General features: G+C 41.3%; 1 protein-coding gene across 1 annotated transcript in view; it reads left to right on the forward strand.

Moving 5' to 3' along the window:
- The first annotated feature begins 504 nt into the window (after positions 1 to 504).
- ELAPOR2 (endosome-lysosome associated apoptosis and autophagy regulator family member 2) overlaps positions 505 to 15,992 on the forward strand; it is a 186,556-nt gene continuing 171,068 nt past the window's right edge. The window contains exon 1 of the mRNA XM_037066138.1: positions 505 to 826. Within this exon, the coding sequence (XP_036922033.1) occupies positions 641 to 826 (186 nt within the window). The 5' untranslated portion in view covers positions 505 to 640. The remainder of the gene's footprint in view (positions 827 to 15,992) is intronic.

Here is a 15,992-nt window from a genome sequence, read left to right on the forward strand (position 1 = left end):
ATGGTTATGGTTTTCATCAGCTAGGTGAGAAAACTGAGCCACGAACTGCATATATATATTTCATTCCCCTTTCTTCCTCGCCATTTCACGCAAGCCCTAATCACCTAAAATATCGATCTGACGCTAGCTAGTTTGGATTTTTACGAAGGGATGTTTCTCGGGTGCATCTGTTTGTGTGAGATGCGGGAAGTAGGGAGATTTTAAAGATCCGCCGCCGGAAAACAATGTCTTGCCGTCCTGTGTTTTACTCTGGCTCGTCCCTGGAGCGCCCCTCCTGGTGGGCCTCGGGGACTGGGGATCAGAGACACTCCCGGAGACCCCGGCCTCTCTCGTCCCCTACAGCGTAATGAGGTTCCCGTCCCAGGCGGCTGCACAGCTCCCTTGGACGCGCTGGGCTGGGCCGCAGCCCGCGCCACCTGCTCCCTGGATCCCGCGTCCCCGCCCCGTGTCCCGCCCCCGCGCCGCGCCCCGCGGTCCCTCCCTCCGGCGTGACGGGAGCACCGGCGCCCGCTGCCCTGGCCGCGAGCGCTGCTGAGCTGTCAGCGAGCAACCGGGCAGGGGGCGAGTGAGTGGCGAGCGGAGCGCATCTCACCCCGGGAAGCCGCCTTTCCGCCGGCCCGCCGACCTCAGCGGGACGGAGATGCTGCTCCGCGTCCCCGGGCCGGCGTGCAGGAGGGGTCGAGGGCGGCCGCCGGGGGCTCCCCGCTGCGGGCTCTCGCGGTCCTGGAGCCTCGCCTGGCTTTGCTGCTGGGTGCTCGCCGGCTGCCAGGCGGCCTGGGCTGAGGACCTGCCCTCCTCCAGCCGCCCGCTTCCTCCTTGTCAGGAGGTGAGCCGCACCTGGACCGTCACCTGGAGTTAGCGGGGGAGGGGGAGGAGGGAGTGTAAGATTGGGGTTGGGTGCTGCATGTTTATTGCTGTCCGCTGTGGCCTCTTTCCTTCCGGGAGGTCAGGGGTTTTCGTTTGTTTCATGGGATGAAGTTGCCCGACCCGGGAAGCTGGCCCACTGAGGGTGTGTGGCTTTACTGTCTCCTGGGGGATGCTTTTCTATTCTCACTCCTGTGTTTTGAGGGCTCTGAAGGACTTTGCTGCGCCCTCTTTGGAGTGTCAGCCTTGAGGACCCGAGGCCGAGGGAGATTTCAGCCAGACGAGGAGACTAGGGAAGCCCTGCCAGTGGGATTTGGAGACTGGTCCCTTTACAGCTTTATCAGAGAGCCAGATACTGCCACCGAAGGGTTTCCCGCTCTTCCCCTCCTCCTCCTCCCTCTCCTCCCGGGTCTCTACGAACCCCTTCTCCCGACTCCCCTGCACTCAGCTTCCTGATAAGGCCCTGGGGGGTTGCTAAGCCAGTGTGTGGTGTCACTTGGCATCCTTCTGGCAAAATAATGGATTTGCATTAGGAGGAAATAAGGAGTGTGTACTTAGGAAAGAGGCGGGTTGGTGATCTAGAAAATCAAATAAGACAGAATGTGTATGTTCCTTTGGGAGGTGTTCATCACCTGGCTGAATGAAGCACTGCCACTACATATTTTATTGCTTGATATACTGTTGATATACAGCCAAAATGAATAAGTTGTGGGTGATGAGATTTTCTCTCGCTTTTAGGGTAACTGGACTTGGCGTGCCAAAAATTTACAGGGGTGTCTTGGTACTTGTATTGGGTGTTTATCTTTCCCTTTAGTGTTCCAGAAAGTGCATCCTCTTAATGAAAATCAATGAGAGGAAGGAAGCACCATTTCTGACCTACTTTGAATGATTCTGTCGGGGAGGATATGAGGAGTGGATACTGTTTTTAGAAAGATTGCTAGGAATCAGGGTGATGGGTCATTTTCATTTATGCAGCAAAAGTAGTTTAGCTGGTAGCCCCTCTGGGAAGAAAGGCCAGTCCCTGTTTCTTTGTGTATGATGCTGTCACTTTTGAGTGTTACCCAGGCTTGAATTATAGAATATCTGCATTCTAGACATCGCCCGTCATCCACAGATTCCATCTTCCTCTGCCGTCGTACAAGTCCCAGAACAGACTGAAACGGAGAAGATATCAAAGGCATGTTTGTGAGCACACAGTAGCGTTGAAACTGGGGCAGCCAGGGCAAGATCTCAAGAAACAGCTGTGTTTAATTTTTGAGTTTATTAGTATAATGAGTTGTCTAATCTGTATTTTTCAACTCTACCTGTCCCCTGGGAATAATCCATTCTTCCAGGTTTCTGCAGAATGCTGCCGCGTGGACGTCCTCAGAAGGGAGAGTTGCAATAAGACAGCCTTGAAACGCTGCCTTCAGCTCTGCATCCCAAGATGCAGAACATACTTCTTTTCTAAAGTGAAAAGTCTTAAGCTTCTTGAATATTAATTCCTTTTTAAAGATTTTATTTATTTAGTTTGAAAGAGTGGGAAAGAAAAGGAGAGAAACACTGATGTGTGGTTGTCTCTTGTGCACCTCACACTGGGGACCTGGCTGGCAACCCAGGCATGTGCCCTGACTGGGAATTGAACCAGTGACCCTTCAGTTCACAGGCTGGTAGTCAATCCACTAAGCCACACCAGCCAGGGCAAATTCTTATTAATGAAGAATCCACATGAAGTTAGTGAAAGTCAGCCAGTGGTGGGTATTGGGGGTGGTGCCTTTGGTCATGGCAACTAGGCTGATCCTGTAGATAAGCACATGTTTTACACATGTACACCTAGAAAGAATGGACCAAGAGTCTGAAACCTAAGACAGAAATATTGCAATGGCAGGCAGAGAGATGACAAAAGGTTCAGGAAGGCTGTGTCCAAGTAGAAATAGCATGTGACTCAATCCCTTGAGGTCTCAAGTTTGAATTTCCCTCTGAAAATGGGAATACATTAAATAAATAGGAGGATTCTACTAAATCTGTGAGGGGTTGGTTGTGTTTTTAGAAATGATAGTGCACAGGTCCATTTATGTTCTTCCTGATGACTGACAAACAACTGTAAGGTGATTGACTGGGATTAGAGGTTCCTCAGGAACTAGGAGAGGCCAAGTGACCTCTCAGGGTCTGAATCTGCTTCTTGGCATTTGTTCTAACCAGCTGAGCTAATTTGTAGGATTGATCATTGTTTGGGAGAAAAGTGAGAAGGGCAGGTGCTTTTCAGGCTTTGAGGTTAAGGGTCTGCTTCTGCTTATGTGTAGGAAAGGACTTTGTCTAAGACAGGGGTGTCAAACTCATTTTCACCGGGGGCCACATCGGACTTGCGGTTGCCTTCAAAGGGCCAAATGTAGTTCTAGGACTGTGTAAATGTAACCACTCCTTATCTAGGGGCAAGGAGCTCGGCACTGCTGTTGGGTAGAAACAAGGTGCCGGGCAGGATAAAACAGAGTGGAGGGATTTGGCCCGAGGGCCTTGTGTTTGCCACCTGTGCTCTAAGATACAGCAGTGGAAATGTGCACAAAGACATTGAAAGTAACTATTTTGTTTCCACTCCTGCTTGTTTATCCCTTTCGTAACAGAAAAGGAGGTGAATGCCACAGTGTACCATGTGGTTGCAGGGAGAGTGAGAGTTAAAATGAGGGGGTTTGAGGCTGAGAACTAAAGACAGCCGAACAACATGGGAATGGTGAAGTGGTCTATGGAAAAATCTGTAGGTAATTCTAAACCTCAGTGCCTCTCTTTGCTTATCAGTGTTTTTAGAAAAGTGGTCATGGCTAACCAAGTTATGTAGACTCTCATTTTCCTTGCCTGGTTTTAGAGAAAAGCAATGAAAGTAAAAAGATGAGAAGCACAGAAAACTGGCCTGGGAGTAATGTAGTTATGATTGCCTGAGTTCAGAAAAAATACCTTTCAAGAAGACAACTGGGTTATGGGTAAAGTTTCACTTAGATTTTTGCAGAGGATTGGACTCTGGGGTAAAATTTGTAAGATACAACTTCCTTTGTCACAGTCATTGGATTATGGGATTGGAAAGGGGAGAAAAATGATGACTTTGGAATGCTCAACCAGGTGAGATCAGCAGGATAAAAGCACCAGCCAACACAGGAAGGCTATCGTTTGGGAGACAAACAAAAGTCAAGTTGGTGCCAGCAGTTCAAGGACAATAATAGGATGCGACTTTGGTAGATGGTGTTTAAAGGAAAATTAGTATGATGGCTGGACATCAGAAAGTACAGAATTCATATTCTTCGGGCTTTTTAAAAGATGGGTGGCTTGTAAAGGTTAAATATCATTAGGGTTTCTTAGTGTTTGTTTTTCACTTGTAAAGTGATAGCAATAAAGACTGACCTGCTTATTTTTCTTGTGTGGATGAGATAAGATTAATATAAATTAAAGAAAAAATATATAAACTTGAGCCTGGCTGGTGTAGCTCAGTGGATTGAGCGCGGGCTTGCAAACCACACGATCGCGGTTTGATTCCCCGTCAGGCCACATACCTGGGTTGCAGGCCAGTTCCCAGCAGGGGACTTACAAGAAGCAACCGTGCATTGATATTTCTCTCCTTCTCTCCTTCCCTTCCTCTCTAAAGACAAATAAAAAAAAATAAAAAAAAGGTGATAAGTGGAAGTGGATTAAAGTTTTAAAAAATAATATATATTATATATTATAATATATATAATATATTATATATTATTATATAAGTTTATATATATATATAAACTTGAGAGTTGACTATTGCTAGATGAGTAGACCTAGATCCTGATATTTCAGGAAGGGTCCAGCGAGACTTCAGAGGGTTAGAGGATGGGCCGATCCACGCGCTGAATGGAATGGAATTTTTGACTCTGAGTAATAGGACTTAATGCAGCTGCCTGAAGAAAAAATGATACAGGCCAACAGGGGATTCAGAGTGGAGTAAGGCATTAGAAGGTAAAGTGCAAGAGAGTAAGAAGAACAGAACTAAGTGGGTTCTGTGTGCATTATTTAAATCTAGAAAATGAAATCACAAAATAGCTCGAGTCTTAGTTCATTGCTGTAAAAGCCTACATAATGCGATCCCACTGGTCTCTCTGAATCTTGATTGAATGAAGACTTTTTGGCAACGATGTTTACTACAAGCATTTATTGAGCTTATACTTTGTGCCTGGTGAAATGTCAGCTGGTGTGAAATTACCAATTAAAAAATAAAATTTAATTGGGTAGGGAACAGACAGATAATGCAAACAAACAATTACAATGAAGCGGTTTGGTACCATGAGAGAAGAAAGGGGCAGTCACACCTAGTGGGGAGCATCACAAAAAGTCCTATGAAGGAAGTGAGTGAGGCCTGAAAGATAAGTAGGAATTTGCGAAGCAGACGAAGGCCAGTTGTGAGTATGGGCTAGTTTGGGGAGAGGACCTTTCTCGTGGAGAGCACGTTGAAAAAGGGTGGAAAGACAAAACAACATTGTAATTTGTTATAACTGGAGTACAATGTGTTGTCAGGGACTTAATGAGAGAGGAGTCTGAAAGGAAGACAGGAGCCTGAATATAAGGCACCATATATAATGCTAAGAAGTTGGCCTTCATTTGCTAGGTGATGGGGGACAAATAGAAGGATTTTAAAAAGTAGAATAAAATATGCTTTAATTTGGTAACAATATGGAGGCCTCGTTAGAGGGGTGGGATGTAAAATTGCTAGGAGCAATTGTAACAGTTCAGCAAAAGGATGACAAATAGCAGTGAAAATGGAAAAGAGGGCAAGATGTTAGACAGAGCTGAGAGTAAGTGGCTGTGGAGAGCGAGGGATGAAAGGTTCTGGCTTGAGTAGAGGATGGTGCCTCTAACCTCCATGAGGAGGAATGCGAGGAAGAGGAGAGAAGGAGCTTGCTTCTGGAGAGGCTGGCTTGCAGAGGCTTGTTCAGTAGGCAGTTGGGGCTCAGGCCCTCTTGCTAAGGGATATGGTCTGGCTTGGTGTGAAGATGTGGGAAGCACTTGAGTGAAAAGCATGGTTGAAACTGCTGGATTGGGTGAGATCATTCAGGAGGTGAGAACAAAGAGGACCAAAGTTAAGACTTAGTTTTACCAACATTATGGGGGCTGGGGTGGGGGGACAGAAATGGAGGCGTCCTCAAAGATGTGTGAATAATGGCTAGTATAAGGGAAATGGGGCAGTACAGAGTTATAAAGAAAGGGAGAAAAACCTTTGAAGAAGAAAGGGGTGGTTGCCATTTCAATTGCCTAAAGAAATTCAAATAAGTTGAGAACTGAAAGGCAAAATTGAACTTGACAGTCAGTTCACTGGTGCTCCATGCCCAAGCGGCCCCTGCGGAGTGTTGGAGGTGGGTTGCATATTAGCTGGAGGTGAGGCAGTGGTGATAGAATAGACTTGTATTTTATAGCCTTCCTAGATTTGGTAAGAAATTGGGTCTTCCAAGTCTACCTAAATCAGAGAACGTGTGTATGGCCTTACTGTCTGTTTCAGGCTTTGATGGGAAGACTTGAGAACTTGCAGGGAGTCTCTGAAGGTCATGAGCTAGGAGTGAGGGTGTCAGAGGTTCTAAAGCCACACTGTTGCTGAAGGAGTTAGAACTCCATTTCTGTTTCTGTTTTCAAGAAGTTAACAAAATTAATCTTGCCCTGCTATGCTTGTGGATGTGAATTTTCCATTTCAAGTTCTTATGCTCAGAACCATTTCTCATGTTTGAGGCAAATGTGAGCAAGTATTCACACCATCAATATTTACAATCTAAAACTAAGAGTTGACAGACCTGGAAGTGTCATGTTTTAGCACAAGGGCTAGAAATAACAGAACACAGTGTAGGGTGGCACGTTTTCCTCGCATAGTAAATTCTTCAGCAGTGTCTTGGATCTTACAATTCTTCATGGTCAGAAAACACCAGTCAAATTTTGGTTGCCTTTTGCTTCCACCTGAGGAGACCATGAGTAATTCTTGTCCTTTTTGTCTTTCCTAATCTAAGTTACATCTAACATTTTAACATGAAGCCCATGTTCATTGTGTACTTACGTACCAGGTAGTAGAAGTAAAATGATGAACAAAACATATGGCCCCTGCCCACATTGAGCTTTATAATCTCCTGGGAGCAGATTCAAAGCAATGTCATATGCCATGCAATTACATTTGCCGTAAGTGCTATGACACAAAATGACTGTGCACTGGGCATGCATAGCTTTTCTATTCCAGGGTTGGGGGTAGGGATGGCAATCCTGAGGAAAAGATGTTTAAACTGAGACCCAAAGCATGAGCAGGAGTTTTTTGGTTGGAAGTCATAGGTGGTGGTGATAGCCCATCTCCGAGAGAGGAAGCCTCCTGGCTTATATCCATCTGGACCCTCCCTTAACCCTTCCTGGAGTACTACGGACCAACCATTTTTCTCTTCTCTGGATTCTGGTCACAGCCCGTTGTTTGCTCTTGGGCATACATAGACTATCTGACAAATGTTCTGTGCACACAGGACCACCCTTGTGTGGCTGGGAGCATTGTGTTCTGTACAAGAAAACCAAGCTGTGGGGGCCCATAAGCATGAGAATCCATCTTGCTCAGTGTGCCCAGCTGGCCACCCTGGCACAGGTCCAGCGGGGGCACCGTTATCTAAGTCACACAGAGGTGCCACGTACTAAGCATGCACACCGGAAGTATATGATCTTCTCAGTGAGGGCAGGAATTTCATCATCTTCTTCAGCAAAAGTGATTAAATATCTTTTTGTTTAAGGCCCACGAGGGGCTTTACAAATGAATAAGATGCAGGTCCTCCTCTCCAGGAGCACTGATCACTACCTTAAAAATACTGTAGAGAAGAGTGGTTGGCGTCTACTTTTTCAATTATAAAAAGGAATTGATCTTTACAAGGCATTTAATCCTAGTTGATATATTCACTCAATAGTACCAGATTAAAGACTCTGACATAAAAACACAGTGAGCAGACCACACTGAAGTTTATTGTCAGCTCAGTTTACAGCTCTGGAGTTCAAGGTACCATTTATTACTTTTTCAAAGCTTCACTTGTATAGGCTCTTGCCTCTAGGCCAGTGGTTCTCAAAGTGTGATCCTAGGACCAGCAGTGTCAACATTACCTAGGAACTTGTTAGAAATGTGAGTTTTGGGGCCCTGACACACCCTACTAAGTCAGAAACCCAGGGGTTGGGACGCAAAGACCTGTGTTATAACCACCTCTTTACGGATTATGGTGTACCCTGAAGTTGGAGATATGGATAGAAAATGAAGAACACAGTTTAGTTGTCAAAACCCAGGGACCCGTTTCATTGCTGAAATCCCTTCACCTGTAACCCTTGCTTACTTCCTGTTCCTGCAGGGCACCCTAGAAACTGCTGAAATACACCAAATGGAGTGTGAGCTTCTCTCATTACCATGAAAGGCATCAGCAAGCGTTTCCCCAGTTACCTTCCATACTCCAGACGCTAGACAAGACACTCGGGGCAGGACAGGACACAGAACATTGTTATCCCTTTCTGTTAACAATAACTATTGTTATCCCTTTTCTGAAACAGTATTTCAGAATAGTTATCCTGAAAGAAGACCCAAGCATGGAGATTAAACACCTCTCTCTGAGATAGACAATAGAATAGAAAAACATGCTAATATTAAGAGGTAATGGGCTCTAGCCAGCCTGTCTCAGTTGGTTGGAGTGTCATCCCTTAACTGATAGGTTGCCAGTTCACTTTCCCATCAGGGCATATGCCCAGGCTGTGTGCTCAGTCCCTGGTTGGGGTGCGTGCAGGAGGCAGCCTATTGGTGTTTCTCACATCTCTCTCTCTCAATAAAACTTTTTTTTAAGGAAGGGGTCATGATAAAAATGGTAAAAACACGGTGATAATGATAGCATGAGCCTTCTTGGTAAATGTTTTCTGATGTTTATTACTTATGGGGAAGATGGTTGTTTACATTTTGCTGCAACTGCAGAGCATCCTGTTGTAGTGGAAGTAGCATTGAAGGTAATCAAAGCGCATATTCAAATCTGAGCCCTGCCACTGGTTTGTGTGACCTTGGGCAGATCAACCTCTTTGAGTCTTTCTATGTCTGCAAGTGGAGAGAGTAACTCTTGCCTTATGCGCATTAGAATTGCTAAAAGGATCAAGCTGATGCATTTGAAAATGCTTTGTAAATTTCAGTGCACTGCCAGTTATTACTTATTATTCTTGCATAAGTTAAGGGCAGTGTTTTTGAGGGTATGGACTGAAGTGTGAAATGACTGAGATGTGGATAGAAAAATTTGTTTACTTATAAAAACATTTTATAAAGTATTTTTCTAATTATGGAAGTTGTGCATTATGAAAATTTTAGAAAATAAAGTATCAAAAATCAGCTCTCATTCTTCTACTTGGTGATATTCAATATTAATGTTTTAGCACATTTGCTACCTATATTTTTTTTCCTTTTTGAAAACCAAAGGCGAGTTTATCCTGTGTGTAGAACTTATAACTTTTCCTCTCTTGTAAGCATTTCCCAATATTAATATTTCTTCACAAAATCTTTTGTAAAATTTATAAAATATTTTAATATTTCATATATTGCAAAATATAGCATCATTTGAATGTATGCCAGTATTAAGAGCCATTTTCTTCACCTGCAATGAAAGTGCTCTTTTTTTCCACGTGGAATCCAGCTGTCATTCCTCATCTTTACCTGCCTTATTAGAAACACTGGATCCGGTTGGTTGCCAGTCACCACTGGAACTTTCTACTTGGCTTCGAGCCCACCACACTGTCACAGTCTTTTCCTTGGACCACTGTGATCCTTCTCAGCCTTTGCCAGTTTTTCATCATCTCCCTGACTTCTTTACATGTTTCAGGCCTTACTCCTTGGCTCTTAAGTTTTCTGTCATCTTCACATTCTTCGTGCTGTCGTCCCATCTCTCGGCTTTAAATACCAACTCTGTGGACAGCTCTCAACCTTACATCTCCTGGCCAACAATGAAAATAATAATGACTAAATTGTTACTATGTTGATGGTGGAAAATGCTATCTCATTATTATCATTTACATTTCTTCAATGACTACAGAGGGTCAGTATTTTTTGTCACTTAGCTTTTTGCATTTCACTTTTCATAAAATTTTCTCTTTAGGTGTTTTCACTTACTGTTTTCTTCATGTATAGGAGCTCTTCACATAGTACAGATAACATTTATTCACTGAGAATATATTTCCATAGGTTTTTTTCTGTCTGCATGTTTTGAGACAATATAATATCCAGAGAAAAAATTAATTAGGCCATAATAATATATATGGAATTACTTTTCTTAACATATCAAAATAGAAAAAAATTTAATATTTAAAAAGTGATATATGGTACATAGTAGTTTATCAAATCCCTACCCTATATCAAGTCTTTTATGTGTTTGGCTGAGAAAAATACTGAAGCAACTGCAAAGTGAGCAAGAATTCTTGGGCTTGGATTGACAGTTCTTGTTCTAACAGTATGTTTTTTGAAATTTCAAGACAGTCCTACTTAATTCATTACTGATTACTTCTTTTTCTGTGGCCATTCATACATATGTTTATTTATTCATATAATATTTAATGAATTCATTTCATGTATTTCTCTCACAGGAAAATGAATAATAAGTCCATGATTTTAGTACAGATAAGTTAAGTGCTATGTTGGAGTTATATGCAGGGTTATATAGAAGCAAAGAGAAAGGGCAATTAAATCAAACTAACTGAGCCTTGGTCCCAAAGAAAGTGCTTTTTGAGCTGAGTTTTGAAATATTTCTAGAAGTGCTTTACTGGATGCACAGGGGCCAGCATACATCAGTGAAAGAAAATAGGTTGTGTAACTGCCTACGAATTAAGTCATATGTCAACTTCAAGGGCTAAAGTGAAGGCACATGGGTAGGAGTAGCAAGAGATGACTAGATTGTGAAGAAGGCCGAGACTGAGAGTCTTGTAGGAACGCTTTGGGGAGCCACTGATATCAGATTAGAAAGATTATTCTGTTAGTGAGTGGAGGAAGATAAAAGGGGGGTCATATTGGGGGCAGCAGGATCAGTTAGGAGACTCTTTCCTCTTCTTTGGGGAGAAAAATAAAGAGCTAAGCAAATGCCTGAATGCCTGAAGGTGGATTTGACAGCTGAATGATAAATTTCAGTCTACAATGACTTCTGGATTTTTCACCCTGAACTACTGGGTAGATGCTCTGCCTTTCATTGAGATTGAAGATTTAGGAGGAGGAGGAAGAGGTGGCTGGAAGAAAGAGGATGAGTTCATTATTGGCATCCTAAGTTTATAGTGCCCAGGGGACATCCAGACTGCTCTCCCAGAGACAGTTGGATGTATGGGAGTGTAACCAAGGCAACTTGGGGGCTATGAGCACATAAAAGGTAATTGAAGCCATTGGTGTTGATGAAGTCACTTAGGCTCTGAGCTCACAGCAAGAGTAGTGTGTTGAGGAGAGGGCTCAGGGAAACACCAGCATTTAAGAAACAAGCAGAGCAAGAAGTGATTGAGGATGAAACAAAAGGCACAGCGGGAAGAGTGACCGCACAGAAACTGGCTGAGGGTTGAAGGGGTAGGTTACCAGTCATTCTGGAGTATGACACAGACATGTGATTCATGATGTTCAGTAAGGCATTTGAAATGTCTTTGTGGGGAAGATGCAGAAGTATATGTTGAGTTATGGTATCACCAGGCAGGTTATTGTCTATTTGAACACATGTACCCTCATGTTATTAATGGAAAGAATTGGTGCTGAACTGAAGGAAGGTCTCCATGGTGATACCTTTGGTCTTAGTATCTAATCTCTGTCCTGTTACTGTTTTAATCAATGCTTTGGTTTTGAGAAAGCTCAACCAAATTCTGTAAAGTCAGAAAGCTGGGCAAGGTGCCTGATGAGTTGGAAAGCAGAATTGAGATTCAAATGATGGTCAAAGGCTAGATCACGGGCAAAAGTAATTGTTTTAAATATAGACTGTCCTTTTTGGTTCTGAAATTTAGATATTTAAGCCCAGGATGAGGAAATCTTGCTTAAAAGTACTTTCGAGGTTACATTTGTCATGGGGCTACTAAAAGCAGTGATGGGGTGAGGCTCTATTAATATGAGCAGAGTGCTTGGCTCATAGAAGGTAGACATTAAACGTAGGTCATTAACTTAGGTGCAATATTTGAAGATGGACATTGAAACAGGGAGATATTGGCTTGAGGTGTGAATTAGGAAGATGAATTATTGGAAAAGTATGTTAGAATAATTGAAGACTGGTCAAAGGAATTACAGATGTTTAGCTCAGAGAAGACTTAAGGGGGGCATGATAGTGAGCTTCGAATACATTCAGTGCAGTCGTATGTGAGAGTCGTTGGTATAATGCTTGTTTAGAGAATAAGGTTAGGATTGTGGGCAATAGAAGAGTGTAGAATTTAGTTCATCCAAGATGTTTTATATCTGTAGAGTCATGTGTTGCTTCCCTGAATGCTGGATCATAGGGTTTCTGTTTTGGACAAACTGCTGTCCTAGATCACATCTGTTGGGCACCTCGGGTTCTGGCTTACTGCACTCTGTCTGTATTACTAGGGTGGATTTAAGAGGCTGTTCTCTGTGTGTGTGTGTGTGTATGCATTCCTGCTGTAACAGGTGAGAAGATGAATCTTTCTCTTTGTTGCTTTAGTTTAAAGATACATTCTTTATTATCCTTGGCACTGTATTTTAAGATTTCTACCGTGTAAACATAAAACAATGCCCTTTGGGGTTTAATCTAACACTCTAAAATGAGAGTGGAAAGACTTGGCAATTGGAAATGTAAGTTTAACTCAGACTTCCATTTATAATTCTTGGGCATATCAATAATGCATATTGGGAAATAACATGAACCAAAATAACAGTAGATGCTTAAACAGAACTGATTTGGGTATGCTAAGGAAGTGCTTCCCTAAAGAGCAGATAAATATTAACATAATTTGCTCTGATTTTTTTGTGGTTTCAGTTCTTATATTGTACCTTTTTAAATTTAGAAGCAAAAGATGTGCATTTTAGAAATATGAAGCAGTAAGAACAACCACAATCCCACCAAGTAAGCACAGCACTCAACATTTTTGCATTCATAATAGGAATAGTAAAAAAAAAGAACAATAGCTAGGTATAATTGTAAGGCATTTCATGTATTAACTCATCCACAAACTCTACTGAGCTTGGTCCCAATATTTCCAAAATGGTTAAGTAACTTGTGAGTCCGGCTGCTGCCCCAGTCTTAACTACCAGGGCATACTGCCTCTGTCACATAGATCAAATATCTTTGCATATACTTCATTATGGATATACAAGTATGTTTACAAAATGGGAATATTGCTTAGGTACATTACTTAGGTACATTATTTTGGTAATCTTCTTTTTTGGCATTTAACAATATGCTGTGAACTTACTCCCACATTTTGATTAATCTAACATTTTATTCAGTGCTTGATGTAAAGTAAGCCTTTGACCTGACCTTACATTTTCTGAATAGCCAGTTTTCAAAAATAGTATTTTGAACAATCCATAACTCATCCTTTCTCCACTGATTTGTTTTCTCTGCCATATATACATAGTATATATACATAGAAAATGGTATATATACATAGTATATATACATAGTATATATGGCATAGAAAATGGTATATATAGTATATACGAGATACAATCTATTGTTTCATGTATAACATACAGCATATATTATATATATACATATACACACATATCATGCATCATACACACTATATAATATATGTATACACAGACTGCATAATATAAGTATATATCACACACGATATATGTGTATATGTAACATATATGTATATATTACAGCACATATATGTATGCATATATATATAATAGCACATATAGATATATGCACACAAATATTGATTTGATTTATTTTGGGGCCACTTTCTAAACTATGATTAGTACCAAAATTGTACAGTTTTATAATATGATTTTACATGATACTTGTTTTTTTTCATTCCAAGATTTCTCAGCTCTCTTTATTCCATTTAGTCTTCCAGTTCAACTTTAGAAAAGTTAAAAAACAAATCTCACAGGAAATTTTCTCCTGGATTCTGTTAAATCTCTTTATTTATTTGGAAAAAAACATCTTTACGGCATCATCTTCACATCTGAAGACATAGTCTGCTTTAGTGTTTGAAGCATCTGTTTTTCTCACTTGTACAGGTTTTGTGTTGCTAAGTATTTTTTGTTACTATTTTCTGTGACAGTTCCCCCTTACCATTTTATCTTTTTAATTGAGCTTTCCCTGGTATGTTGAAAAGCCATTGGTTTTGGAAATTAATTTTATATCTAGTCTCTTCCAGAGTGGTCTTGTTAATTCTTCGATTTTCTTGATAACTGGTACCATTTATTGTGTGATTAAATGCATAAAACACTTTACTTATATTAATAGCAATTCTTACAGCAATCCATACCTCTGCTTTTAGAGACGAGGAAACTGAAGCTCTAAGGCAATTAATAACTTGCAAAAGACGACAAAGCCAGTGAGCCACAGGCCGGGATATGTTTGTCTCAAGAGACCTCACTTCCCACTGCACCCCACAGCCTCGCACTCAGCCCTCACAGAACTGGTCTCTACTGACAGCTCTCTACCACCGTTTCTAAGAGGCTATGCATTAAATCTTAGTAAGTTCATCCAGAAGCTACTTATAATTTTTTTCTCCTGTCCATCATTTTAAAATTATTCCTTTTTTCTCAAGATAGTAACTCCTTTCTTATGTATTCTAGGAAACTATCATCTCCTCCCAGGTCGATGTTTGTGTTCCACATGTTTTTACGAGGAGGCCTCTTTGTGCTGCTCTGTTTTATGCACACATGCGTACACGGATGGCCCGTGATTATGGGTCCTCTTCTCTCGAGGATGTGGTATCTGCAGAGTGCCTACTCCAGTTTCTGATGTCTGGCAAACTTTCTTCCCGTGCTATGCCAATCAGCCGAGGGGGTCTCCCTCTCTTTACTAGATCTTGATTAGGAGAATTTTCTTAGAAGAATTTGTTTTAGAATTTTAAAAAAGCAGAGCTGTCTGTGTTTCTCCATGGTAAGAGGCACATGACAGGCACTGAACTTAGGGCATATTCTGCCTTTGTTTTTACCTGTACAAATCTGGGAATAAAGGAAGAGACGAAGAGGTAAGCAGGTGTGAGGGGTGTTAGTCTGATGACATCTTAAACCATAAGCCTGTAAAACTTTAAAATTAAAGGCCAAACCCTGTACTGAAAGAACAGTATGGTATACAAAGGACGATTCAGAATACAAGGGGATGCCCCGTAGTTCTATCATTTTACCACAATTATTTTATTATTTATTTAATTAAAATTTTTTTGTTACCCTCATCCGATGACATTTTGTTTTCATTGCTCTTTTTGGAGAGAGAGGAAGGAAGAGAGAACAACACTGATATGAGAGAGAAGCATCAATTGGTTGCCTCTGACTATGCCCAGACCAGGGATCTATTGAACCTGCAACCTAGGTATATGCCCTGCCCAAAAATGAAACCCATAACCTTTCAGTTATGGACAATGCTCCAACCAACTAAGCCACACTGGCTAGGATTTTACAATTATTTTAGTGTTTTTGTTTTTTTTCATATCCCTTTTTCTAAAAAGACTTATATCCCGAGTTTTTGGGCCTGCATTGTTTTAAGTGTTTTGGATATATTAACTCATTTAAAAACAATCAGCTGTTATTATTAGTCCACTTGTTCATATATAAATCATATTGCTTTCAAGAATTATTGAGGTATTTTATAGAAAGTTTAAACAATTGCCTCCATTTTTCAACTTTATTGAAGATCAACTGAAGTACAACAATGTGTTTATTATACTTCAATGTATTTGAAGTATACAATTTGGTCAGTTTTAACATATTGTATACACCCATGAAACAAACACTATAATCAAGATAGTCCTTTCCAATATCCCTTCTGTCGATACAGATTCAATTGCATTTTCTAAAATTTTTTATGTAGATGGAATCATGACTTGTACTCTTTGGGGGGGGCGCGGCTGGCTTTTTTCACTTAGCATAGTGATTTTGAGATTGATTTACACTGTGGGACAATCAGTAGTTTGTTCCCTTTTATTGCTGAGTAGCATTCCATTGTATGGCTATACCACAGATG

The sequence above is a fragment of the Sturnira hondurensis genome, unplaced genomic scaffold, assembly GCF_014824575.4.
Source record: "Sturnira hondurensis isolate 20B ecotype Veracruz unplaced genomic scaffold, ASM1482457v3 Scaffold0016462, whole genome shotgun sequence".
Lineage (NCBI taxonomy): Eukaryota > Metazoa > Chordata > Mammalia > Chiroptera > Phyllostomidae > Sturnira > Sturnira hondurensis.